The 27,782-nt window shown below is 42.5% G+C and overlaps 1 protein-coding gene and 1 pseudogene across 1 annotated transcript in view; one reads left to right on the plus strand and one right to left on the minus strand.

The window, feature by feature from the left end:
* The window catches only part of LOC123933847 (integrin alpha-D-like), a 79,082-nt gene that overhangs the window by 46,856 nt on the left and 4,444 nt on the right, over positions 1-27,782 (minus strand). The window contains exons 2-10 of the mRNA XM_045993505.1: positions 22,795-22,900; positions 18,540-18,643; positions 18,336-18,406; positions 18,097-18,211; positions 14,561-14,691; positions 13,539-13,684; positions 1,498-1,651; positions 1,251-1,401; positions 977-1,050 (exon numbers count right to left, since the gene is read on the minus strand). Coding sequence (XP_045849461.1) covers positions 977-1,050; positions 1,251-1,401; positions 1,498-1,651; positions 13,539-13,684; positions 14,561-14,691; positions 18,097-18,211; positions 18,336-18,406; positions 18,540-18,643; positions 22,795-22,900 — 1,052 coding nt within the window. The remainder of the gene's footprint in view (positions 1-976; positions 1,051-1,250; positions 1,402-1,497; positions 1,652-13,538; positions 13,685-14,560; positions 14,692-18,096; positions 18,212-18,335; positions 18,407-18,539; positions 18,644-22,794; positions 22,901-27,782) is intronic.
* On the plus strand, positions 8,890-9,605 carry LOC123934129 (annotated as a pseudogene).

Consider the following 27,782-nt stretch of genomic DNA (forward strand, 5'->3'; position numbering starts at 1 on the left):
TGGCTCCCTGTCACCAAGCCCCTGAGGACTGCATCTAGGTTCCTACCAGTCAAATCTGTGGAGATACCTTATGTTTAAACACATGAAGCATTTGAGCTGGACACGTCTCTCTTCTGTCTTTCTAGGACTCCACTTCTTTCTCAGGAAGACCCAACCTCAAACTCACCTCCTCTCTGAGGTCTTCATTGGCTCCCTCAGTGAGTGATAAGCGTTTCCTACTCTGCATACCTTGTTTATTTCCTTTTTAAACTTTTGACTTTGGATAATTTAGAATATATACAAAAGTAGAAAGAAATGATTAATGAACTCCTAAGTACCCATGACCCAGCTTCAATGACCAATTCATGACCAACCTTGTTTCATTTCTATGTCTCCCCAATTCATCCCCAAAATTACTTTGAAGCAAACCCCTCTGGATGTGTGTTCAAAACATCTTGCACACAAGCCATGCTATGTTGTCATTTCTTTCATCTGCATGCTCTGGCCTTTCCCATCTTTCCACCCCTCTCTCTCACTCTGCTCCAGCTACGCTGGCCCTTCTATCTCTCTCGTCCAGTAACCGTGTTCATGCCTCAAGACCTTTGCACTTGCTTTTTCCTCTTCCTGGAGTAATCTCTCCCAGATTTTTCCAGGGCTGGCCCTTTCTCATCATTTGTCTTCAGTTGTCGCACCTCGGGCCTCCTCTGATCACCTCTCTTGCTCTATCTTAATGCCTAGCACAATCTGAAGATATTTTTGGTTGTTTGTTGTCTCCCCCCACTGGATATGTGCCCTATGTGAGCAGGAACCATGGCTACCCTGTTCTATGCTGTGCTCCTGGCACCTACATACATTACCTATATGTCTGTCTCTAAACCGACAATGACCTTGAAGACAGAATCTGCTTTCTTATTTACTTCTCGGTCCCAACTCCCAGCACAGGGCTGGCCCAGGATTGGTGCCTGACACCTGTTTATCAAGTATGTGTTCCACCCACCATTGCGAGCACTGAACTGAAGCCTTCTTGTGACATCTCATGTTGGAAAGAGCTACTTGTCTTCGACTGGGTTCCTGTGGGGAAACAGGTCACTTAGGCCCTGGGGACCATGAGACCACAAGGACTCAGAGCACAAGGAGAAGAATGAATCTGAAGCTCGGGTTCTGGGGCACAATTCTGGATGAGCCATGAATAGGGATACCCCCTCAGTAATTCAAGGGACACCTGGGTCCAGAACCTCCAATCCCAAGACCCACACTTGCCCTGCATTTACCCTCGACTGCAAAGATCTTCTGCTGAAGCTGCTCCTGGATGCTGCCGAGTGCTGCAAAGTGGTCCACCCTGAACACGTGGTCCTGAGAGGGCCGTGAGCCAATGATGTTCAGCTCCTGCCTGGCAGTGGGTTTCTGGAAAGCATTTCCCACCTGTGACAGAGAGACAGGTGAGGAAGAGACCACCAGCCTTTCTGCCAGAGTGAGATACAGCCTGAGTCTGAGGGAGACATGAGGAAGTGGACATACCCCAATGGCATAGCGAATGATGCCAGCTCTCTCTGCCTGGGGGATGACGTCACTGTAGTCCAGGGGGTCGTTATATTTCTGCCCATCTGTGATGACAATGAGGATCTTCTTGGCACTTTTTCGGGCCCCATTCTTACTATGAAATAGTTTTTCCCTGTCAAGGAAGAAAGGGATATGACTCTCTGTAGATGATATTGATTCTGGAAAGATAATTTGTAGCATTAGAAGGTCTTCTGGAGAGACTGGGGATTCCTGGTAACTTCTGACTCTCAGACATGTTAGGAAATCACCTCAGTCCTCCTATTCACAATTTTGTATGAGCTGTGAATAGGGCTATCAAGCTGGCTCCACACTTAGTGAAGAGCCCAACCTGGGCCTCTATCTCAGGACCCTAAGGCCATGACCTGAGCCAAAATTAAGAGTAGAACACTTAACAGACTGATCCACTCAGGCACCCCAATATAAAACTTTTAGAACAGCAAATGGCCTCAATTCTATGGTAGCTATTACAAATAATGAAAATTTAAGTATGCTCATGTAGCTCTACAAATGCAGTATAAGCACACTCAAACACACACACACACACAGACACACACACACACACACACACACACACACTCACACCACATATAATACTGAAACAACCCAAATATCCAAGCTCAGGAAGGGGCTTAGCAAAGCATGATCCAGCTGCTTAGGGAGAAAGTACAAGTCATTCAAAGGAAAACCATAAAAGCTGTAGAGAAACATGACAGAGGTTTATGTAACAGTTGAAAAAAAAAAGGCAAGATGAAATTAGTTTCTGTCCACATGACTATATGAAATATCTGAATAAAGACAAGGATGGAAATGACCTTATGCTTTGTAGGCCCAACCTATTAATTCATTTATCCTTTATTTTTATTTATTTATTTATATTATTTATATATTTTATTTATATTTATCCTTTATTTTTTTGTTTATTTGTTTATTTACAGCATAACAGTGTTCATTGTTTTGGCATCACACCCAGTGCTCCATGCAGTAAGTGCCCTCCCTATTACCCACCACCTGGTTCCTCAACCTCCCACCCCCCCGCCCCTTCAAAACCCTCTGGTTGTTTTTCAGAGTCCATAGTCTCTCATGGTTCATCTCCCCTTCCCGTTTCCCTCAACTCCCTCTCCTCTCCATCTCCCCATGTCCTCCATGTTATTTGTTATGCTCCACAAATAAGTGAGACCATATGATACTTGACTCTCTCTGCTTGACTTATTTCGCTCAGCTATTTATCCTTTATTTTTGCTAAAATACTGTGAGGTGGGGGATGCCTGCATGGTTCAGTCATTAAGCATCTGCCTTCAGCTCAGGTCATGGTCCCAAGGTCATGGGATCGAGCCATGCATCAGGCTTCCTGCTCAGCAGGAAGGCTGCTTCTCCCTCTCCCACTCTCCCTGCTTGTGTTTCTTCTCTCTCTGTCTCTGTGTCAAGTAAATAAATAAAATCTTTCTAATTGATCTATAGGATAACAACCTAACATCCAACAATAGTTAACAGTATATACCTTGGGGCTAATAATACATTATGTGTTTATTTAAAAAAACAGTATATACCAAAACTTATCAGATACAACAGAAAAGTTTCCAAGCATTAATGTTATTATTATTATTATTATGTTAGAAAGGATGAAGTCTGAGAATGAATGAGCTAATCAGCTAACTTAAAAAAAAGAAAGGATGAATACCCAACTTTTGTAGCAACATGGACAGGACTGGAAGTGATTATGCTGAGTGAAATAAGTCAAGCAGAGAGAGTCAAGTATCATATGGTTTCACTTACTTGTGGAGCAAAACAAAGAACATGGAGGACATGAGGAGATGGAGAGGAGAAGGAAGTTTGAGGGAAATTGGAAGGGGAGGTGAACCATGAGAGACTATGGACTCTGAAAAAGAACCTGAGGGTTTTGAAGGGACGTGGGGTGGGAGGTTGGGGAACCAGGTGGAGGGTAATAGAGAGGGAACGTATTGCATGGAGCACTGGGTGTCGTGCAAAAACAATAAATACTATGGGGGATAGGGCAACACTGCCTAAACAATGTTCCCTGAGTAATAGTGCAGTAGACCTCTCTCCCAGAAGACAGACTGGAAGAACAAGAAGCCAACAGACCTAAGGTCCCTATAAAACAGGTGCATCTTGCTTTGGTTGTCGTCAATAATCTGGATTCTGTACATTCCCTCAACTGACACTCAACAGAATGTCTAAGAGGAGGAACCCCCAACACAGGAAAAATTCAGAGACTGTAGCCTCTGCTACAGAACTAATGGATATAGATATAAGTAAGATGTTGGAAATAGACTTCAGGGTAACAGTTATGCAGACAGTAGCTAGGTTGGAGAAAACCATTAATAGCAACATAGATTCATTGAGGGCAGAAGTGAAAGCTGATCTGGCAAAACTTTAAAAAGGTGTCAGTGAGATCCAAACTAATCTAGATACTCTAACACCTAGGGTAAACAAGGCAGAAGAATGAGTTAGTGATCTAGAAGACAAACTGATACAAAAGAAGAATCTGGAGAAGGTCTGAAACAAACAGCTTAAAAACCATGAAAAACAATTGGAGAAATAAATGGTGTTATGAAATGTTCCAATGTCAGAATTATTGGGGTCTGTGAGGAGGTGAAGAGAGATTAGAAGATATATTTAAGCAAATCATAGCTGAGAATTTCCCTAATCTGGGGAATAAAATAGCATTCATGTCCTAGAGGCAGAGGGCCCCATCCCAAAATCAAGGAGAACAGACCAATTCCCAGGCATGTAATAGAAAATTTGCAAATGTTACAACCAAAGAAACCATCTTAAGGGCAGTTAAGGGGAGGGAGGAACATCAGAATACCATCAGACTTGTCCACAGTGACCTGGAAAGCCAGAAAGGGCTGACAAGACATATTCAGGGTACTAAATGAGAAGAACATGCAGCCAAGAATACTTTATCCAACAAGCTGTCCTTTAAAATGGACAGAGACATGTCAAAAAATGGGCAGAGGACATGCACAGACACTTCTTCAATGAAGACATACAAATAGCTAACAGACACATGAAAAAGTGTTCATCATCATTGGCCATCAGGGAGATTCAAATCAAAACCACATTGATATGCCACCTGACACCAGTTAGAATGGCCAAAACTAACAAGACAGGAAACATGTGTTGGAGAGGATGTGGAGAAAGGGGAACCCTCTTACACTGTTGTGGGAATGCAAGCTGGTGCAGCCACTTTGGAGAACAGTGTGGAGATTCCTTAAGAAATTAAAAATAGAAAACAAAGAAATTAAAAATAGAGCTACCCTATGACCCTGCAACTGCACTATTGGGTATTTACCCTGAAGATACAGATGTAGTGAAAAGAAGAGACATGAGTACCCCAATGTTCATAGCAACAATGGCCACAGTCACCAAACTGTGGAAAGAACCAAGATGCCCTTCAGTGAATGAATGGATAAAGAAGATATGGTCCATATATACCATGGAGTATTATGCCTCCATCAGAAAGGATGAATACCTAAATTTGTATCAACATGAACAGGACTGGAAGAGATTATGTTGAGTGAAATAAGTCAAGCAAAGAGAGTCAATTATCATATGGTTTCACTTATTTGTGGAGCATAACAAATAACACAGAGGATATGAAGAGCTAGAGAGGAGAAGGGAGTTGGGGGAAATTGGAGAGGGAAACAAATCATGAGAAGCTGTGGACTCTGAGAAGCAAACTGAGGGTTTTGGAGGGGAGGTGGGTGGGAGGTTGTGTGAGCCTGGTGGTAGGTATTATGGAGGGCACGTATTGCATGGAGTATGGGTGTGGTGCATAAACAATGAATTATGGAACACTGAAAGAAATTTTAAAAAATAAAAATTTTAAAAAAGAAACAAAAAATAGAGCTATTCTATGACCTGGCAATTGCACTATTGGGTATTTACCCCAAAGATACAGATGTATAGTGAAAAGAAGGGCCATATGTACCCCAATGTTCATAGCAGTAATGGCCACAATTGTCAATCTGTGGAAAGAGCCAAGATGCCCTTCAACAGACAAATAGATAAAGAAGATACGGTCCATATATTCAATGGAATATTATACCTCCATCAGAAGGGAAGAATACCAACTTTTGTATCAACATGGACGGAACTGGAGATTATGCTGAGTGAAATAAGTCAAGCAGAGAGAGTCAATTATCATATGGTTTTGGAGCATATGGAGCATATGGTGGAGCATAAGGTGGAGCATAAGCATAAGGAATAACATGCAGTCCTTCATGTTAGGAGAAGGAAAGGAAAAGTGAATTAGGGTAAACTGGAGGGGGAGATGAAGCATGAGAGACTGTGGACTCTGAGAAACAAACTGAGGATTTTGGAGGGGAGAGGGTAGGGTGATGGGTGAGCCTGGTTGTGAGTTAAGGATGGCATGTATTGCATGGAGCAATGGGTGTGATGCATAAACAATGAATCTTGGAACTCTGAAAAAATAAAATAAAAAAATTTTTAAAAAAGAATGGATGCCCCAAAGATACAGATGTAGTGAAAAGAAGAGCCATCTGTACTCCAATGTTTATAGCAACAATGGCCACGGTCGCCAAACTGTGGAAAGAACCAAGATGCCCTTCAACGGATGAATGGATAAGGAAGATGTGGTGCATATACACAATGGAGTATTATGCCTCCATCAGAAAGGATGAATACCCAACTTTTGTAGCAACATGGACGGGACTGGAAGAGATTATGCTGAGCAAAATAAGTCAAGCAGAGACAGTCAAGTATCATATGGTCTCACTTATTTGTGGAGCATAACAAATAACACGGAGGACATGGGGAGATGGAGAGGAGAGGGAGTTGAGGGAAACTGGAAGGGGAGATGAACCATGAGAGACTATGGACTCTGAAAAACAACCAGAGGGCTTTGAAGGGGCGGGGGTGGGGGGTGGGAGGTTGAGGAACCAGGTGGTGGGTAATAGGGAGGGCACATACTGCATGGAGCACTGGGTGTGATGCCAAAACAATGAACACTGTTATGCTGTAAATAAACAAATAAAAAAAATTTAAAAAAAAAAGAATGGATGGAGAGATAAAGAGCTTCCAGGACTGGCAAAAACTGAAAGAATATGTGACCATGAAGGCAACCCTGCAAGAAATATTAACTGGGGGTTCTATAAAAGGAGAAAGACACCAAGAGTGACATAAACAGAAATTTACAGAGACAATCTTTAGAAACAAGGATCTCACAGGCAACCTGATGACAATAAAATCATATCTTTCAATAATCGCTCTCAGTGTGAATGGCCTAAGTGCTCCCATACAATGGCACACGGCTGCAGATTGGCTAAAAAGGACTCAACCATATGCTGTCTATAAGAGACTCATTTTGAACCTAAAGATACACCCAGACTGAAAGTAAGGGGATGAAGAACCATCTTTCATGCCTACAAACCTCAAAAGAAAGCTGGAGTAGCAATTCTCATATCAGACAAATTAGGTTTTAAGCTAAAGACTGTAGTTAAAGATACAGAAGGACACTATATCATTCTTAAAGTGTCTATCCAACAAGAATATCTAACAGTTGTAAATATTTTTGTCCCCAAAATGGGAGCAGCCAACTACATAAGCCAACTATTAACCAAAATAAAGAGACATATCAATAACAATACATTAATTGTAGAGGACCAGAACACCCCACTCTCAACAACAGACAGATCATCTAAGCAGGAATAAAGATTTATCCTTGGGATACAAGGGTGGTTCTACATTCACGAATCAATAAATGTGACAGAACACATTAAGAAGAGGAGAGAGAAGAACCATATGGTCCTCTCAATTGATGCAGAAAAGGCATTTGACAAAATGTTTACAATACCTAAACTGTGGAAAGAGCCAAGATTCCCTTCAACAGAAGAATGGATAAAGAAGATATGGTCCATAGATACAATGGAATATTACTCAGCCATCAGAAAGGATGCATACCCAGCTTTTTTCTTTTATTTGTTTATTTTCAGTGTAACAGTGTTCATTGTTTTTGCACCACACCCAGTGCCCCATGCAGTACGTGCCCTCCCTATTACCTACCACCTGGTTCCTCAACCTCCCACCCCCCGCCCCTTCAAAACCCTCTGGTTGTTTTTCAGAGTCCATAGTCTCTCATGGTTCATCTCCCCTTCCAGTTTCCCTCAACTCCCTCTCCTCTCCATCTCCCCATGTCCTCCATGTTACTTGTTATGCTCCACAAATAAGTGAGACCATATGATACTTGACTCTCTCTGCTTGACTTATTTCGCTCAGCATAATCTCTTCCAGTCCCGTCCAAGTTGCTACAAACGTTGGGTATTCATCCTTTCTGATGGAGGCATAATACTCCATCATGGCATACCCAGCTTTTGCATCAACATGGATGGGACTAGAGGAAATAATGGCAAGTGAAGTAAGTCAAGCAGAGAAATTAAATTATCATATGGTTTCACTAACTTGTGGAACATAAGGAATAACATGGAGGACATTGGGAGAAGGAAGGGAAAAGTGAAAGGGGGAAAATCAGAGGGGGAGATGAATGGTGAAATATTGTGGACTCCAAGAAAAAAACTGAGGGTTTTAGAGGGGAAGGAAGAGTTAGCCTGGTGATGGGTATTAAGAGGGCACATATTGCATAGAGGACTGGGTGTTATAGGCAAACAAGATTCATGGAACACTACTTCAAAAACTAATGATGTACTGTAGTGACTAACATAACATAATTTTAAAAAAGAAAGAAAGAAGAAATGCATGAAATAATCTCAATAAAACTATTCAGACATCTGCTGAAAAATAAAATAATAAAATACTCTGAGGTGGCTGGTAGAAATTTTTCTAAAAATTTCCTTAATGTTATTGCAATTTTGTCTTTTCTGTAATTAAATTTCTAAAAATAAGAAGACAACCTCAGTCCATGTCAGAGAGGCCCTGAGATGGCCTTGGCTCTGGGGAGTAGGGAAGCTGCTGTTCTGGGTGAGGGGATGGGTGCTGAGGAGAACTACACTATCACCCACCACTGGGAGGAGCTCGAAGGGCTAGGAAGGGATGCCACTCCTGTGTGATTTTTTTTTTCTTCTCTTTCTTTCTTTTTTTAAACTTATTTTCTTTAAATTCAATTAATTAACATATAATTTATTATTAGTTGCAGATGTAGAGTTCAGTTTTTCATCATTTGCATATAGTTTGTCTCCTAGAGTTAAAAGTCTCTTATAGTTTGTTTCCCTCCCTGATTTCACCTTATTTTTTCCCTCCTTTCCCCTATGATCCTCTGTTTTGTAAAGCAGCTATGTCTACAATAGCCAAGCTATAGAAAGAGCCCAGATGTCCATCAATAAATGAATGGGTAAAGAAGATGTGGTATAGAAGATGGAGTTCTTGCAGGTCCTGAAATGCGGGCTGTAGGAGTTCAGCAGCCACAGTGGCCTCTGAGGCTGTCTAGCAGTTTTTTTAAGGGCAAATGGTGTGAGAATTGGTACGTTAGTGGGGGAGACAAATATTGAAACAAATACTATGAAGACAACAGGCATGTTTTTTGGCTGTCACTGAATGGCATCACTGGCTTCTCTCTATGACCGATGGTCCTCTAACAAGAAAACCACCTACCTATTACTCACAAATTCATCTGGACAAACCATAAGTTCAAAGTGGATGGCACTCCAAAACAATATGTACCTTATTTTTTTTATTCCTTTTCAGCGTAACAGTATTCATTGTTTTTACACCACACCGAGTGCTCCATGCAATACGTGCCCTCCCTATTACTCACCACCTGGTTCCCCCAATCTCCCAACCCCCACCCCTTCAAAACCCTCAGGTTGTTTTTCAGAGTCCATAGTCTCTCATGGTTCATCTCCCCTTCCAGTTTCCCTCAACTCCCTCTCCTCTCCATCTCCCCATGTCCTCCATGTTCTTTGTTATGCCCCACAAATAAGTGAAACCGTATGATACTTGACTCTCTCTGCTTGACTCATTTCACTCAGCATAATCTTCTCCAGTCCCATCCATGTTGCTAATATGTACCTTATTTTACCACTAGAAAGAAGATTCAAGAGTGGGTCCCACTTTCAACACCTTACAAGTAAAGACAATGAAAAATAATTTAAACTTGTGAAATATGGGGCTTTTCATGCAATTGCACTTTAATTGCTTACTATTAATTTGATTAAAACAGTTTGATTTGGGGGTGAAATACCCAGTAGTGCAATTGGTAGCTCTATTTTTAAATTCTTAAAGTATCTCCACACTGCTTTCCAAAGTGGCTGCTCCAATTTGCATTTACCCCAAAGATACAGATGTAGTGAAAAGAAGGGACATCTGTACCCCAGTGTTCATAGCAGCAATGGCCACAGTCGCCAAACTGTGAAAAGATGCCCTTCAAAAGAGGAATGGATAAAGAAAATATGGCCCACATATACAATGGAATATTATGCCTCCATCAGAAAGGATGAATACCCAACTTTTGTATCAACATGGACAGGACTGGAGGAGATTATGCTGGATGAAATAAATCAAGCAGACAGAGTCAATTATTGTATGGTTTCACTTGTTTGTGGAGCATGAGGAATAACATAGAGGACATAGGGAGAAGGAGAGGAGAAGGGTGTTGGGGGAAATCAGAGGGGGAGATGAAGTGTGAGAGACTGTGGACTCTGAGAAAAAAACTGAGGGTTTTGGAGGGGAGGGGGATGAAGGAGAGGGGTGAGCCTGGTGGTGGGTATTAAGGAGAGCACGTATTGCATGGAGCACTGGTGTGATGTATAAACAATGAATCTTGGAACACTGAAAAAATAAAATCAAGTTAAAAAATAAATAAAACTTTTATTTTTTATTTTTTAATAATGTATTTTGGGTGGGTTTTTTTGAAAGATTTTATTTATTTACTTCACAGACAGATCACAAGTAGGCAGAGAAGCAGGCAGAGAGAGAGGGAGAGAGAGGAAGCAGGCTCCCTTCTGAGCAGAAAGCCCTATGCGGGGCTCGATCCCAAGACCCTGAGATCATGACCTAGGCTGAAGGCAGAGGTTTAACCCACAGAGCCATCCAGGGGCCCCAAAACTGTTTGATTTTTTAAAAAGAAGGTGTGGTATATATATACACAATGGAATATTACTCAACCATAAAAAGTATGAAATCTTACCATTTACAATGCTGTGGATGGAACTGGAAGGTATTATGCTAGGCCAAATAAGTCAGTCAGAGAAAGACAATTATCATATGATCTCACTCATACCTGTGTGACTTTCAATTCAAGGGAGAGAGGCATTCCTCCTGTTTGTCCAGTCCCATGGGGCCAGTGTTCAAGGCAGAAAATCCACCCAGGAGTAAAGAGGGTACATTTGGTAGGAGCATCCCTTGTTCAGTCCTTCTCCAGTACCACCCCCAGAGTGGCACCCAGGGGTGCACAGGAAGTCAAGGATCCAAGATGTTCATCCCACTAATTTCCCATAAGAACCATGTCTTCTGTTCTTGCCCCACCATCTAAGTCATTTCTTTATGGTCATCCTAGCCAGACAGGCACATGGTAAGCTCCAAGTTAATGCAAAGAGCTCACATGGATGAGGAATGTGGGGAATAGAGGGAAGTGAGTGGGTAGGGAGGCACAAAGAAAACACTTGGCAACAATTCCCAAGTTTCTGCCAGGGGGTAAGAAGGGGGTGCACTACTCTTTGGATAAAACGTCAACCATTCTGGCAAATGAAGTTGGTTTCTAATTCCACAAAGACATTGGAGGGTGTGAGACATTTTAGATTAAAAACTTAGCAGTATGATGTCTACGGCAGATGAAATCTGAGAAGCAGAGTGGACTTTTGGGATTGGTTGGGGCAGTTTGTGTCATGGCTAGCAAATGAATTTCCAGCAAAATAGATTGCTGATATCCCTAAGTAGATAGCCCTCCATCCTATGCCTAAGAAACTTTCCAAACCTCCAATTATGTACCTAGATGGTTAGAAAAAGTGAAGGTTCTTCTTTCATTAGGAAAAACTTAGACCTAAACATTTTGTCAAAGGTATTCTTTCTTTTTTTTTATTCTCTAGTTTTTTTTTTCTTTTTAAATTCAATTAGGCAACATATAGTACATCATTAGATATTGATGTCATGTTCAACTATTCGTTAGTGCAAATTAAAAGATAGAGATGCAATGTATTGTTTCAAATACATGAGAAATTTCTGTTAATGGGAAGTTTATTTTAAAAAATTGTTAGAAAATGGGCAAAAGGAATTTTATCTGATAACAGAAATGTCATAGCATTTTATTTATTTTTTAAGATTTTATTTATTTATTTGATAAACAGAGATCACAAGTAGGCAGAGAAGCAGGCAGAGGGGGAGAGATGAGGAGCAGGCTCGCCACTGAGCAGAAAGCCCAATGCGGGGCTTGATCCCAGGACCCTGAGATCATGACCTAAGCTGAAGGCAGAGGCTTTAACCCACTGAGCCACTCAGGCGCCCTGTCATAGCATTTTAGAGACCTGAGGCGGACCCATTTACTTCACACAATAAGAAACACTGAGGACACAGGTTGTATGGCTGTGGAGGCAGTCAACATAAAATGATGTCCTGACTGTGTCTCCTGTTCTTTCCTTATCATCGTATTTTCATCTTGCCATTTTTTCCCTCCAGTTCTTCATAGTAGACATTTGCAAAGAAGCACACTAAGAAAAGAGGCAAACGTCGCATTTACCCAGGGAATAATTCAATTGATCTACAAGTTACTGGGGCCTTGTTTAAAAGGAATCGTCCAGGTGCCCCAGTGGCTCAGTGAGTTAAGTGTCTGCCCTTGACTCAGGTCATGATACTAGAGTAGAGGGATCAAGCTCCACATCAGGCTTCCCGCTCCCTTCTTCTCCCTCTCCCTCTTCCCTTCCCCCTGCTCATTCTTTCTCTCTGTCTGAAATAAATAAATAAAGTCTTTTTTTAAAAAAGGAGTCATCCAGGGCGCCTGGGTGGCTCAGTGGGTTAAAGCCTCTGCCTTCAGCTCAGGTCATGATCCCAGGGTCCTGGGATCGAGCCCCGCATCGGGCTCTCTGCTTGTCAGGGAGCCTGCTTCCTCCTCTCTCTCTCTCTCTCTGCCTGCCTCTCTCCCTACTTGTGATCTCTATCTGTCAAATAAATAAAATCTTTAAAAAAAAAAAAAGGAGTCATCCAGTTAAGCATTTGCCTTCAGCTTGGGTCAGGATCCCAGGGTCCTGGGATCAAGCCCTGCTTTGGGTTTCCAGCTCAGTAAGGAGACTGCTTCTCACACTGCCCCTCCACCTGCTCAGACTCTGTCTGTCTCTCTCTCAAATAAATAAATAAAATATTTTAGAAAATAAATAAATAAATAAATGAAAGGAGTCATTCTTCCACCAACAAGGTAATCTTTAGTAATGGTACACTATAAAGGAAAATCATCATCCTCTCTCTTTCTTTCTCTCAACTTATAACTGCTTTGGTAGTTTATAAGTCAGTCTAAAACTGTTTTGTAAAAACCTCCTTCAAAGTCCAAATTCATCTTTATTATAAGTGTAGCCTGGCACTCAAGATGGAGTCAGGCTAGTGGACAGTTCAGAGCTAAATGGAGAGGGTCTGCTGCCCATAAAACAAAAAAATATGTAACACTTCTTCTATGGAATCACCTCATGCATGTTATCTCTAATCCTCACAAACAAGTTGTAAGTTTATCCACATTTGACAGTTTTCTGAGACTTAGAAAGACTCAGTAACTCCCAGGATGGCCCAGGTCACCAGCAAGGAGCCAGAATGAAAACTGGGGTTTGTATGAACCAAAACCCATGTCTCTGGCTACCACAGTTGGAATCAGAGTCCAGCCAATCCAAGGCCAAGCAGAGGAAACACTGAAGAGGAGTGCTGTCCTATATCAAGAGAATAATCTAAGGAAGTCTCCATATAGCCCCCTCACTTCCCTTTTGAGCCCCTTTCCCCAGAGTCCCCACAGCTTTGTAGAAGGGCTGTGCAGACCAGCATGAGGAAGTGGTGTGGTGGCTTATCCACATGAGGCAGAAGGGGGAACTTACACCACTGTCCGGATCCCCGTGGCTGTAAATGTCTGGCCTTTCAGTTGGACAATGGAATCCACCAGGCTCTGAGGGCTCAAGCTTCTCTGGAATTTGGTGAAGGTGAAGTGGATCTCCATGCGATTGGAGTACTGTATGAGGGAAAACTGCAAAGGAGAAGAGGAATGCCCTGGGCTCAGGAGTTATTCTTTAATAAACTTTTTATTTTGGAGTAACTTTGGATTTACAAACAACTTTCCATGTGTCTTTGAGGCTAAAACGCAGGGGAATTGTGGCCCAAAAAGAAAACTAGAAAATCAAAACCAAATGATGCTTCTTTCAGAGTTTGCAAGGAATAACCTTTCCTACCTCAACATTTAACTTGAATTTTTTTTAAAATTTCACAACATGTGAAATCAACTTATGGAATACATTTTCTCACTTCTCAAGAATTTCTACATACATATACAATAATTACTGGGAAATAAAATAATAAGATAAATCTTGAATTACATGGAAACATAATAAAGAAATCATTAATTATTTGGCCAAGTTACCTTCAGTCTAATTTCACAGCAAAACTATTTTTGCGGGCACCTGGGTGGCTCAGTGGGTTAAGCCGCTGCCTTCGGTTCAGGTCATGATCTCCGGGTCCTGGGATCAAGTCCCACATCGGGCTCTCTGCTCAGCAGGGAGCCTGCTTCCCTCTTTCTCTCTATCTCTGCCTGCCTCTCTATCTAATTGTCATCTCTCTCTGTCAAATAAATAAATAAAATCTTTAAAAAAAACTATTTTTGCAATCCTTTCAATGCTTTTAAATAGAAAAAAAGTATTTCCCAGGCCATGTAGGGACATATCAAATGCCATGGGGGAATTTCCTCAGGTCAGGACTCAAATCAGCCCTGTATGAGGACACTAGTCTCATCATGGCACAGGTCCCCTAAGCCAACCCCTAGCAATACCAGGCTTCCTACTAGGTTGGTCTTCCCAAGGCAGCTGCCACCCCCTCCTCACTTCCCAGATCTCGGAGACCCAGTCTTCACCAGGGTGTTGGTGCCTTCAAACTGTCCCATCACAGCTCTGACAAAGTCCTTCATCTGCTTAAAGTCACGTTGGTCAATGCTGCTAGAACCATCAATCAGGAAGGCAATGTTCATCTCTTGACTTGGACACTCTGTAGAGAAGAAGGAAGGAATCAGAGATGCCCGTGTGGGTCCCAGCCATCTCCCAGGGTCCAGAAACCCTTCCTGCTCCACAGAGTTAAGGGGCCATTCTTGGCCTAGGAATCAATTCCCAGCCAGTTTCCACACTTTCCATGGAGGAAGCCCAATCCATCGCCCAAAATGTAAGAAACAAATCAAATGATTGAAGAAAAAAAAGAGAGAGAGAGAGACAGAGAAAAAGAAGGGAACAGACTCTTAATGGAAGAGAACAAACTGATGTTTACCAGAGGAGAGGTGGTTGGGGGATGGGTTAAATAAGTGATGGGGCTTAAGGAGTGTACATGTTGTGATGAGCACCAGGTGATGGATGGAATTGTTGAATCACTATATTGTACACCTGAAACTAGTATAACACAGTATGGTAACTACACTGGAATCAAAATTAAAACTTAATTTAAAAAAAGAGTTCTAAACTAAAAAAAAAAAAAAAAAAGAAATCTGTTGCCCCAGCACCCCTACCCCCACCCCGCAGAATCCCTTGCTTTCCTCCTTCCACAAGGTCTAGAAGTAATTGAATAAGAAACCCATCTGGACCCATCTGGACAGATATCAGTTTCTTATTCAATTACTCAACAAATAGTTATTGACTACACACTAGGAATGTCATAGAGCATGAGGGAAAGGCAATTTAGCAAAGTGATTCAAGTGTGCATTCTGAGCATGCTGGGCTCAAATCCAGGCTCTGCCACCTACTAGTGGTGAATTGAGGCAACTTATTTAACTCCACTGGGCTTCAGTTTTCCCATCTGTAAAATGAGGATAATAACAGTGCCACATGAGGTAGGCTAAAAAGTGTTGATAGGTACCTAAAATACTTAAGACAGGGCCTGGTCCCCCATAGCTGTTATGGAGGTTAGCTGTTATGACCATCATCACCATGTGCCAGGCATTGTTCCAGGCACAAGAACACACCTGCAGCAGATGCTAAGGTTTGCCACCAAGAAGACACACCCCCTATCAGGACAGAGGCCCTTATTACCAGCTACAAGGAGTAGCTATTGATTGCTCCCAGATGATAACTCAGGAGCTGCCTTGCCCAAGATTACAAATACTGCTCCTGGGGATGACCAGCATCCAGCCATGTTCCAAGCTCCTCTGGGTTGGCTGAGGCCTCTGTTCTGATCCATCACAGTCTATCTTCTTTCACTGTCCAGCCCTGCTTCCTTCACACTCTAAGAACTGTTGCCCCCAAGAGTATTCCCAAATGAGCCTCAGAGTAGAAGGTAACCTGGTCTAAGATCACAGCTGGAAAAAAGATATCACCCCTGCCCTCATGGAGTCCACCATAATGGAAAATCACACCTTACACCCACAAACAAGTAAGACACTTCACATTGACCCCAAACTGACATAAGTGTTTGTGGCCTGTGTGAAGGACACAGTTGGTACCTCCACCAGTGCCCCACATCCTGTGTTGCTCCCATGGTTGCGGTGATCAGCCACCATAGATAGTAATGAGGCATGATGCTGAACTGTGGCAGCTGGCTTCCTGCCATGAACACAAAAATACTTTCTCCTTGCACCCCATACCTCCCCCATGCAACCAGCTGGTGCTTCACCCCTGCTGAGAAGAAATGGAAGGCCACTTCCCTCCCTGCCTTCTTGACTAGGAAATTCAGCCCGCCACATGGCAGGCCAAGAAGCCCTCACTGATCCTTTCCTCACTCAATATCCCCCATAGCTTGGTAGAAGAAGGCCCCATCCCCACATCTTGTACTTGTTCTCACTTAGCTGCACCACAAAACCACCCCTCATATCCTCTCTCAGGCCATGATGGTGGCAAGTTGCCTCACAATATCACTTCTGTTTCTTGTTCCTTTTAGCATCTCCACTGGGCTTCCAATAGCAGGCACCAAGCTATAACTAAGTACCTTCTGAAAAAAAGACCAAGTCAATCAGGCAACGTCGACTCCAGGTCTCAGCTCTGTCACTTCCTAACAGTAGGAACTCGGCTTTCTGAGCTTCAGTGTTCTTGCTTGTAAGATGGGATCACCCTGCCTTACCACCCAGGATGTTGTGGGGTGCAATAAAGATACACACTAGCCATCAGGCATTGCTTGACACCCAGTCACTTCTACCTCTACTCAAACTTGATTTGCCTACACCAGGCTTACATGCTTGTGTTCCATTTTCATCAGGCATCCCACCTATGAGTCATGGAAACAACTAGGAGAAGAGACTTACCTCCTAGTATTTAAATGTCACATCCCCTAACCCTGGTTGCACAGATCATCGTACCCCCAAGCTCCTGGACTCCCTTCCTAAACTCTCTCTGTCCCCTTTATAGACTCTACTTTCACAGTTTGGGTGGGCGGTCTTTCTCCTGCAAAATCACCTTTGCCTAAAAGCCCACTATGCCTGACATCATGGTTTCTCTGGTCCAAAGCACAGCTCTCAGACAGTGCTTTGAGTGGTCCCTGTCTCTGACTTGGAGCCCATTATCTCTTCCTCCTAGTCCAAACACATGGTCCTAGCTAGAAGATCAGTCATCATGGTATTCACATATTATGTGTTAGGCAGAGTCTAAACACTATATGTATTAAACTTGTATCTCATAACAGGCTTCATAATTTTTTAAGATTTTTTTCAGACACAGAGAAAGAGAGATAGAACACAAGCAGAGGGAGTGATAGAGGGAGAAGAAGGTTTCCTGCTGAGCAGGACGCACTGCAGGGCTAAATCCCAGGACCTGGGGATCATGACCTGAGCCAAAAGCAAACGCTTAACACCTGAGCCACCCAGGAGCCATAACCACCTTGATTATTAAGACCCAATTTACCAATGAAGAAATTAAACCCCAGGGGATGAAGCCCCAAATACACAGAAGACAAACTTCTTCAGACTGACCCTCAGAGAGATGCTGCTGAGTGTCTCTGGCACCATTCTATGCAGAAAGCATCAGTCCTGGCAAAATTGTGCATCACATTTTCCATGGCCCTACCATCTGCTCCCCTTAGAAGCTCAGCAATAAATGATCCAGAACAGCCTCCCTCTTGGATCCTATCCAAGGATCTATCATCCTCACCACATTTTCCCCAACCAGGGCCTTTTGTCTGAAAGCCCAGAAAGCATCCCTGCACCTGTTGATAACTGTGAAGACCTTCTGTCTCCTGCAGCCAACACTCTGAGGCTCCCTTCTGCCCCATCAGAACTTTCTCCGCTTGACCAGCTTGGACTTCCTTCTGTGAGCTGCCCTCCCTGCCAGGTCAGACCATGTTCCTAGACCTTCTTGGGCTTGCTGAGGCCTCTGGGAAGGGGCCATGGGCACAGGAAGCCAAGACCACAGTTGCGTGCTCTGCCCACTCTTCAGTGCCAGCATGTACTCACATAGAATCACTGTCTCTGTAGGGACCTACCTGGCAGGGAAGCAGGTATGGTCCAAATGGTCTGCAGGTGGGAGCCCAACAGGAAGCAGAAGCCTTCTGCATACATATTCTCCCCACAGGCCCTGTGCATGGTGGGGCCACAGACCTAAGGGCAGAGGCCTGTGTGAACAAGGGGGTCCCCAGAACTTTTCATACTCTTCTTCCAGTCCCAGCCTCCCCTAGTCCCTGCTCCTCCCCTCATCACCCTCCTATGACCCAGAGAAACTTACCAGCAGCCAGGAACGATTGGTGCAGGTTGCCAGGGACAGGCCCAGGGACATGTTCATGGCCTCTGGGGGTGCTGAGAGGGCAGATACACATGATCATTCATGGGCACATCCCCATTTGAGGGGAGAGTCAGGGCTAGAGACCGAGGAGGGAGAACTGCAGTAGAGGAGGACTAAGGGCCACAGTTTCTGGGTGGAGTCACTCACTGTGCAGTGGTATGGGTTGACATAGGCCAGTGGCAGCCACACAGTCGTACAACCGTCCTGTTTGGTTGACCGCTACCACTTCCAGGGGGGCTCCCACCACGAGTCTGTTGGCACAAACATGACATATAGTTGCAGGAAGGGTAAGGGCACAGGGCACTTCAGGTGAGGAAGTATCACTGTGTAACAGGGAAGTGAGACTTTGAGAGGGAAGCTCTTGGCATTTGCCACTCATGAAGCTTCAAATAACAAGGCCTGAGCTTAACCCGCATGGGCCAAAGGACCATGCTAGACTTTTTCTTTGTTTGTGTGGGTGTATACATAAATAAATGTGTATTTATATACAAAAATGGTTTTAGTGTTGTTGTTTTTTCAGCATTCACCAAAAATAAAACTATCCAATGCAAAACAGCATTACCCGACCATGGACAAGAGCATTTAGTTTTTGAGGTGCCATCATCTGAGCCACCCAAGAAATAGATCACCTCAATTTAAACAGAAAAATCTGCTAAAGCCATAAGTTATCAAAACAAATAGATGATTCTGTAATTAATTGGACAGTTTTAATATCAATAATCTAAGCTGGAAAATTTAAAATCACAGTATCTGGGGAGGGTATGTGCTATGGTGAGTGCTGTGAAGTTTGTAAGATTAACGATTCACAGACCTGTACCCCTGGGGCTCATAATACATGATATGTTAATAAAAAATAAAAAGAAACAAAAAATAAAAGCACAGTATCCGAATTCATACCAAAATCTATAGTCATATAAGTGCAACAATTTTTGCAAAACTCCTTGAAAGGAGAGAAGTAATTTTGTTTTTTGGGGTTTTCTTGAGAATTAATTTTGAATTAAAAAGTTATATTTAGGGGCACCTGGGTGGCTCAGAGGGTTAAAGCCTCTGCCTTCGGTTCAGGTCATGATCCCAGGGTGCTGGGATCGAGCCCCGCATCGGGCTCTCTCCTTGGTGGGGAGCCTGCTTCCTCCTCTCTCTCTCTCTGCCTGCCTCTCTGCCTACTTGTGATCTCTCTCTGTCGAATAAATAGATAAAATCTTTAAAAAAAAAGTTATATTTACCAACAATATCTCCTCTCAAATGAAATAACTAAATAAATGTTTGTGTCTTTTAATTAATTGCCAAGCAAAGGGAACCCAAGGTAGGGGAGCTGAAGATGTTCTACACCTTGATCTAGGCAGCAGTTACCTGGCTATATACATATGAAAAATTCATTGAGTTGGACCTTTCAAGTTTGTGCACTTCAGGTTATGAGCTCTGTATTTCAGAACAAAAAAAAGGAAAAAACAAAACTCTGGCACCTGGCACGTGCTTCCATGTCCCAGCCTGCCATCTGGATGAGGAGGAGGGATGGATGTGCATGTAGAACTCAGTGACCTCTTGCCCCGCTGAATCTTGCTGTATTCTCAGGCTCATTGTCAATGTCACCTCCCCTGTAAAGCCTTCCTGGAATTCCCTCTTGGGTTTGATCTTTCCCTTCCTGTGCCTCCCAGACTTTGGTTATGCTTGGATCACATGGTAACTTCAACATCTTGGGTCCCTGTCACTGGGACCTGAGACTGTGCACTTCTGGAGGCAGGGTGAGGTACATAACTTGCCTGTCCCAGAGTGAAATAAAGATGTGGGGCCTCTTGTTCATGGGGGGAAAAGGTTTTTTTCCTTTCTTTTTCTTTTTTTGTTTTCTTTGCTTCTTCTTCTTCTTCTTTTTTTCAATTCGCCTAGCATTTTCTTTTTGCTCCTTAGTGTTGCATTCCCTCAGGCACAGGAACACTCATGAGACCAGTGCAAACCCTCATAAGACTGGGCGAACTGTGCACCTGAGCCAACCCTGACCTTGCTCAGCTCATGCCAGTGGCAGAGGGTGGCAGCTGAAAAACATTTCCCAGCATGCTGGGCTGCATGTGAGCCAAGGCTCTAAGCCCACAGCACATATCCACTGTACCATGAATTTTACTTAAAATACGCAAATTCTGGGGCACCTGGGTGGCTCAGTGGGTTGAGTCTCTGCCTTCGGCTCAGGTCATGATCTCAGGGTCCTGGGATCAAGCCCCACATCGGGCTCTCTGCTCAACAGGGAGCCTGCTTCCCCCTCTCTCTCTCTGCCTGCCTCTCTGCCTACTTGTGATCTCTGTCTGTCCAATAAATAAATAAAATCTTTAAAAAAAATACATAAATTCTAAGGTTAAATTATTAACAATTTCAAAAGGAAGATTACAAAACATTACTTCAAGTGCAAGAGTGACTGTACTGGTCACATGTACACAGGTGTTCTTTTTTCTTTAATTTCTTTTCAGCATAACAGTATTTATTGTTTTTGCACCACACCCAGTGCTCCATGCAATACATGACCTCCCTATTACCCACCACCTGGTTCCCCCAACCTCCCACCCACCGCCCCTTCAAAACCCTCAGGTTGTTTTTCAGAGTCCATAGTCTCTCATGGTTCATCTCCCCTTTCACTTTCCCTCAACTCCCTCTCCTCTCCATTTCCCCATGTTCACCATGTTATTTGTTATGCTCCACAAATAAGTGAAACCATATGATACTTGACTCTCTCTGCTTGACTTATTTCACTCAGCATAATCTCTTCCAGTCCCGTCCATGTTGCTACAAAAGTTGGGTATTCATCCTTTCTGATGGAGACATAATACTCCATAGTGTATATGAACCACATCTTCCTTATCCATTCGTCTGCTGAAGGGCATCTTGGTTCTTTCCACAGTTTGGCGACCGTGGCCATTGCTGCTATAAACATTGGGGTACAGATGGTCCTTCTTTTCATTACATCTGCATCTTTGGGGTAAATACCCAGCAGTGCAATTGCAGGGTCATAGGAAAGCTCTATTTTTAATTTCCTTTTTTTAAATTTAATTTATTTATTTTCAATGTAACAGTACTCATTGTTTTTGCACCACACCCAGTGCTCCATGCAATACCTGCCCTCTCTATTACCCTCCACCTGGTTCCCCAACCTCCCACCCCCCGCCCCTTCAAAACCCTCTGGTTGTTTTTCAGAGTCCATAGTCTCTCATGGTTCATCTCCCCTTTCACTTTCCCTCAACTCCCTCTCCTCTCCATATCCCCATGTCCTCCATGTTATTTGTTATGCTCCACAAATAAGTGAGACCATATGATAATTGTCTCTCTCTGCTTGACTTATTTCGCTCAGCATAATCTCTTCCAGTCCCGTCCATGTTGCTACAAAAGTTGGGTATTCATCCTTTCTGATGGAGGCATAATACTCCATCGTGTATATGGACCACATCTTCCTTATCCATTTGTCCATTGAAGGGCATCTTGGTTCTTTCCACAGTTTGGCGACCGTGGCCATTGCTGCTATAAACATTGGGGTACAGATGGCTCTTCTTTTCACTACATCTGTATCTTTGTGGTAAATACCCAGCAGTGCAATTGCACGGTCATAGGGAAGCTCTATTTTTAATTTCTTGAGGAATCTCCACACTGTTCTCCAGAGTCGCTGCACCAACTTGCATTCCCACCAACAGTGTAAGAGGGTTCCCCTTTCTCCACAACCTCTTCAAAACATGTTGTTTCCTGTCTTGCTAATTTTGTCCATTCTAGCTGGTATAAGGTGGTATATCAATGTGGTTTTAATTTGAATCTCCATGATGGCTAGTGATGACGAGTATTTTTTCATGTGTCTGATAGCCATTTGTATGCCTTCATTGGAGTAGTGTCTGTTCATATCTTCTGCCCATTTTTTGATATGATTATCTGTTTCGTGTGTGTGTTGAGTTTGAGGAGTTCTTTATAGATCCTGGATATCAACCTTTTGTCTGTACTGTCATTTGCAAATATCTTCTCCCATTCCGTGGGTTGCTTCTTCGTTTTGTTGACTGCTTCCTTTGCTGTGCAGAAGCTTTTGATCTTGACGAAGTCCCAAAAGTTCATTTTCGCTTTTGTTTCCTTGGCCTTTGGAGACATATCTTGAAAGAAGTTGCTGTGGTTGATATCGAAGAGATTACTGCCTATGTTCTCCTCTAGGATTCTGATGGATTCCTGTATCAGACCTCCCTCCTGAAGCATTATCTTGTCCAGAGTTTGTGGTCCTTCTTGGGATTGTGAATAGTTAGTAGTAGGGATGTCATGAGCCTTGGACGAGTGATGGACAGCCTTATTACCTATGCTGCCCTTCCTCCAGAACACCTCCTAATCATTCCATGTTCAACTATTTGCCTGCGGGTGGAAGGAATAGAGGTAAGGAGTGGGCATGGCCTACCTAGTTCTGTCAAACTGGGCCACGCTCTGTCCAAAGCTAGCTCCATCCTCTTGAAATATCACAGGCTCCTCCACATCCAAGTTGAATCCATGATAAGAAGCCAGGACTGAGGAATATGGACAAGGAGGCAAGGGTAAGAGGAACAGTCAGAAAAGCTTCACATCCTCTGGACCCCTGACTTCTTGGGATCTTGATGGCCACCCCAATCCAACTCATGTACCCAAAAGAAAGGTGTTCTCTTTTCTCTTTTTCTTTGTTTCCTGATTTGCCATCTGTTTGATTCCTGTTTCTCTTCCTCCCTCAGAAATTATCAAACAGTTATCAAAAAATTATCATACAAAGAATGACAATCCAGAAAAATGCCCCCTCAAGGTCATTTCAAAGGATACCCATAATCCTGGGCTGTTAGATCAAGCACGTCCCTTAAAGATAAAGTGACCACCTAATTTATTTTCTAAATTAAGACCTTCTGTGAGTGAAAGGGGCACTATCAATAATTACATCAGAGAGGGAGGCATGATGGAAGAAGAGTAGGGGATCCCAATTCAACCAGTCCCCTGAATTTAGCTGAATATCCATTAAACCAGTTTGAACACCCATAGAATCAGCCTGAGATGTAAGGATATATATCTCGATTTCTGTAAGCAGGAAAGTGACTGCTTTTTGCAAGGTACAGTGTGCAAAGTTGTGGATCTGAGGGGAGGTATTGGAAGATAAGTGCAAGGGGGAGGGAGCCTCCATAAACTGGCTCCTTGAAAGTCATATAACATCCAAAATTGGAACCCTTAAAAATCTGCTCTAGTGAGAGATACGCCTCTCCAAAAAGAGTTCTGGAATGAAAAGACAGAATTCTATGTAGGACATTGTAGTCTTGGGATCCTAGCAGTCACAGAGCAAACAGGGGTGCCTGAACTGGTAGAGTGCCCAAGTAGTGGAGCTGAGAAGCAGGTTATGTTCAGTGAGGCCAGGAGAGGACTATCAGCTCAGGTCACCATAAACCATCAGTAACTGCTTTTTTCCTGAACAGCCTGAAAAGGACTGGAACCTGCACCTGCAACAGGAAAAAAGCTCAGTAGCACCCCAGACAGGACATTAGGGTGGCACCCAGACACGATCCAGGAGCTTTGGGTGTCCATGCATGAGCCTGCCACTAGTCAGGGTTTTGGAGGGAAAGGGCAATGGCATTCCTGGGCCCCTGGGACTACCTCTGAGAAAGTTACTGTGGGCATGAACCATGGGACGCTGTGGATTTCAGTGGTGCATGCAAAAGTGGAGACTGTTTGTCCTGAAGTATTTACTAAAGAGGGCAGACTGCAATCCCTCTGCTCTGGCCAGTGGATTGGGCACTGCCATTTTGCTCTGATCCTCTGAAGAGATGCAAAAAGCCTCCAGGGAACAAAAGTCACAGAGAGGACCAGTTTGCACTGAGCAAACTGACAGGGGTGGGGACAACTCTACCCAGGCAGGGATACCTGAGAAACAGCATTGCGGGCCCCTCCCCCAGAAAACGGTCTGAAAGAACAGATGGAGGACAAGCCTATGGATCTCACAAGACTGAAATGCAAATACCAGGGGAAAATAGTACATTGCACTCAAGGTATTCCTTCACAACTCATTTATTTTTTAGATAAAATTCTCCTTTACTTTTTTTCTTTTTTGTCTGCTTTTTCTTTTTTTTTTTCTTTTTACCTTCATCCCATTTCAACCTGGTGCTTATTATACCAACTTATATTTCATAGTCACTTTTTAACTTCTATCTTTTTCCATCTACATTTTTATAGATATATGCTTCATTTTAGTCCCTTTCCACTCTACTCAATTTTATCTTTATATATCTTTAAATATAATTTTATCATATATAAATTTATTATATATATATAAATTGTCATATATATATAATATATATATATACATACACACACACATTGGGGTATAGATGGCCCTTCTTTCCACTACATCTGTATCTTTGGGGTAAATGCCCAGTAGTGCAATTGCAGGGTCATAGGGAAGCTCTATTTTTAATTTCTTGAGGAATCTCCACACTGTTCTCCAAAGTGGCTGTACCAACTTGCATTCCCACCAACAGTATAAGAGGGTTCCTTTTTCTCCACATCCTCTCCAACACACGTTGTTTCCTATCTTGCTAATTTTGGCCATTCTAACTGGTGTAAGGTGGTTTCTCAATGTGGTTTTAATTTGAATCACCCTGATGGCTAGTGATGATGAGCATTTTTTCATGTGTCTGATAGCCATTTGTATGTCTTCATTGGAGAAGTGTCTGTTCATATCTTCTGCCCATTTTTTGTTAAGGTGCATCTCACTTGGGTGTGGCTGATATTTTGGACTCTGTCCACTTATCCACCCATCATTCTCTGGATGGAATAAGGAGGAACACACACACACACACACACACACACACACACACACACACACACGCAGTGTTCTCTGCCACTGATCAATGTGGATATAAGTAAGATTTCAGAGACAGAATTCTGGAGAGCAATCATAAAGTTAATGGCTAGGTTTGAGAAAAGTGTAAGTGACAATATAGAATCTCTAAGGGCAGAAATGAGATCTAATCGGGCCAAACTTAAAAATGCTATCAATGAGATGCAGTCTAAACTGGATACAGTAACAGCTAGGGTCAATGAAGCAGAAGAAAGAATAAGTGATCTAGGAGATAAGCTGCTGGAAAGGAAGGAAGTTGATGGAAAAGATAGACAACTAATAGCCCATAAATAAAGCTTGGAGAATTTAATGATGCTGTGAAACATTCCAATGTCAGAATTATTGGAATCCCTGAGGGGGGCAGAGATAGAGGGGGCTGGAAGGTATATTTGGGCAAATCACAGCTAAGAACTTCCCTTATCTGGGGAAGGAAACAAGCTTTCATGTCCAAGAAACAGAGAAGACCCCTCCCAATATCAATGAAAATAAATCAACATCCTGAAGCTTGCAAATCTTACAGCCAAAAAAACTATCCTGAGAGTAGCCAGGGAGAGGAGGTTCCTTACATATGGAGGGAAGAACATTAGAATAACATCAGACCTATCCACAGAAACCTGACAAGCCAGAAAGGGCTGGTAAGACATATGCAGGGTACTAAATGAGAAGAACATGCAGCCAAGAATACTTCACCCAACAGGCTCTCATTCAGAATGGAAGGAGAGATACAGAGCTCCCAGAACAGACAGAAAGTGAAAGATTATGTGACCACCAAGTCAGCCCTACAAGAAACACTAAGAGGGATTCTGTAAGTGAAGAGAGACCCCAAGAGTCACACAGACCAGAAAGAAACAGAAAATCTACAGAAACAGGGACTTTCATGGCACTAAATTCACATCTTTCAATAGTTACTTTGAATGTAAATGGACTGAATTCTTCCATCAAAAGACACAGAGTTTCAGATTGGATACAAAAGCAGGACCCATCCTTTTTCTGTCTACAAGAGACTCATTTTGAAACTAAAGACACTTCCAGATTGAAAGTGAGGGGATGGAAAACGATTTATCATGACAATGGACCTCAAAAGAAGCTGGAATAACAATTCTCATATCAGACAAATTAGATTTTAAACCAAAGACAATAGTAAGAGATGTAGAGGGACACTATATCATACTTCAAGGATCTGTCCAACAAGAAGAGATAACAATTGTAAATATCTATACCCCCAACAAGGAAAAGGCCAATTATATAAATCAATCAATAATCAAAATAAAGAAACATGTTGATTATTATTATTAATGTATTAATATATTAATAGTAGGAGATGTCAACACTCTTCATGGCCAAGGACAGATTATCTAAGCAGATCAACAAAGAAACAAGAGCTTTGAATGACACATAGGACCAGATGGATTTCATAGATATATACAGAATATTCCACCCTAAAACAACAGAATACTCATTCTTCTCAAATGCATATGGAACTTTCTCCAGAATAGACCACATACTGGTTCCCAAATCAGGTCTCAATCAATACCAAAAGATTGCAGTTATTCCCTGCATATTCTCAGACCACAATGTTTTGAAACTGGAACTCAACCACAAGAAATTTGGAAGGAATTCAAACATTTGGAAGTTAAAGAGAATATTAAAGAAGGACTTAAACAATTCATTTAAACTAATGAGAATGAAAACACATTGGTCGAAAACCTACAGGATACAAATGTAGTGAAAAGAAGGGATGTATGCACCCCAGTGTTCATAGTAGCAATGTCTACAATAGCCAAACTGTTGAAAGAGCTAAGATGCCCTTCAGCAGACGAATGGATAAAGAAGATGTGGTCCATATACATGATGGGGTATTACTCAGCCATCAGAAAGGATGCATACCCAGCTTTTGCATCAACATGGATGGGACAGGAGGAGATTATGCTAAGTGAAATAAGTCAAGCAGAGAAAGTCAATTATCATATGGCTTCACTTACTTGTGAACATAAGGATTAGCATGGAGGACATTTGAAGAAGGAAGGAAAAAACTGAAGGGGGAGGATAATCGAGGAGGAGATGAATGATGAGAGACTGTGGACTCCAAGAAACAAACTGAGGGTTTTAGAGGGGAAGGGATGAGGAGATAGGTTGCCCTGGTGATGGGTACTAAGAAGGGCACATATTGCATGGAGCACTGGGTGTTATATGTAAATAATGAATCTTGGAATACTGCATCAAAAACTAATGACATACTATGGTGACTAACATAACATAATAAAAAATAATTATAATAAAATAAGAAGAAGAAAGAAAGAATGACAAACCAAAAAAAGAAAGAAAACCTATGGGATACTGCAAAGGCCATCCTAAGAGGGAAATACATAACCATCCAAGACTCTCAAAAAAATGGAAAAATCCCAAATGCACAAGCTCACCTTACACCTAAAGGACCTGGATAAAGAGCAATAAATAAAGCCTAAACAAAGCAGGAGAAGAGAAATAATAAAAATTATAGGAGAAATCAGTAAAATACAAACTAGTTCATTCTTTGAAAG

This window comes from Meles meles, chromosome 21 (assembly GCF_922984935.1).
Source record: "Meles meles chromosome 21, mMelMel3.1 paternal haplotype, whole genome shotgun sequence".
Lineage (NCBI taxonomy): Eukaryota > Metazoa > Chordata > Mammalia > Carnivora > Mustelidae > Meles > Meles meles.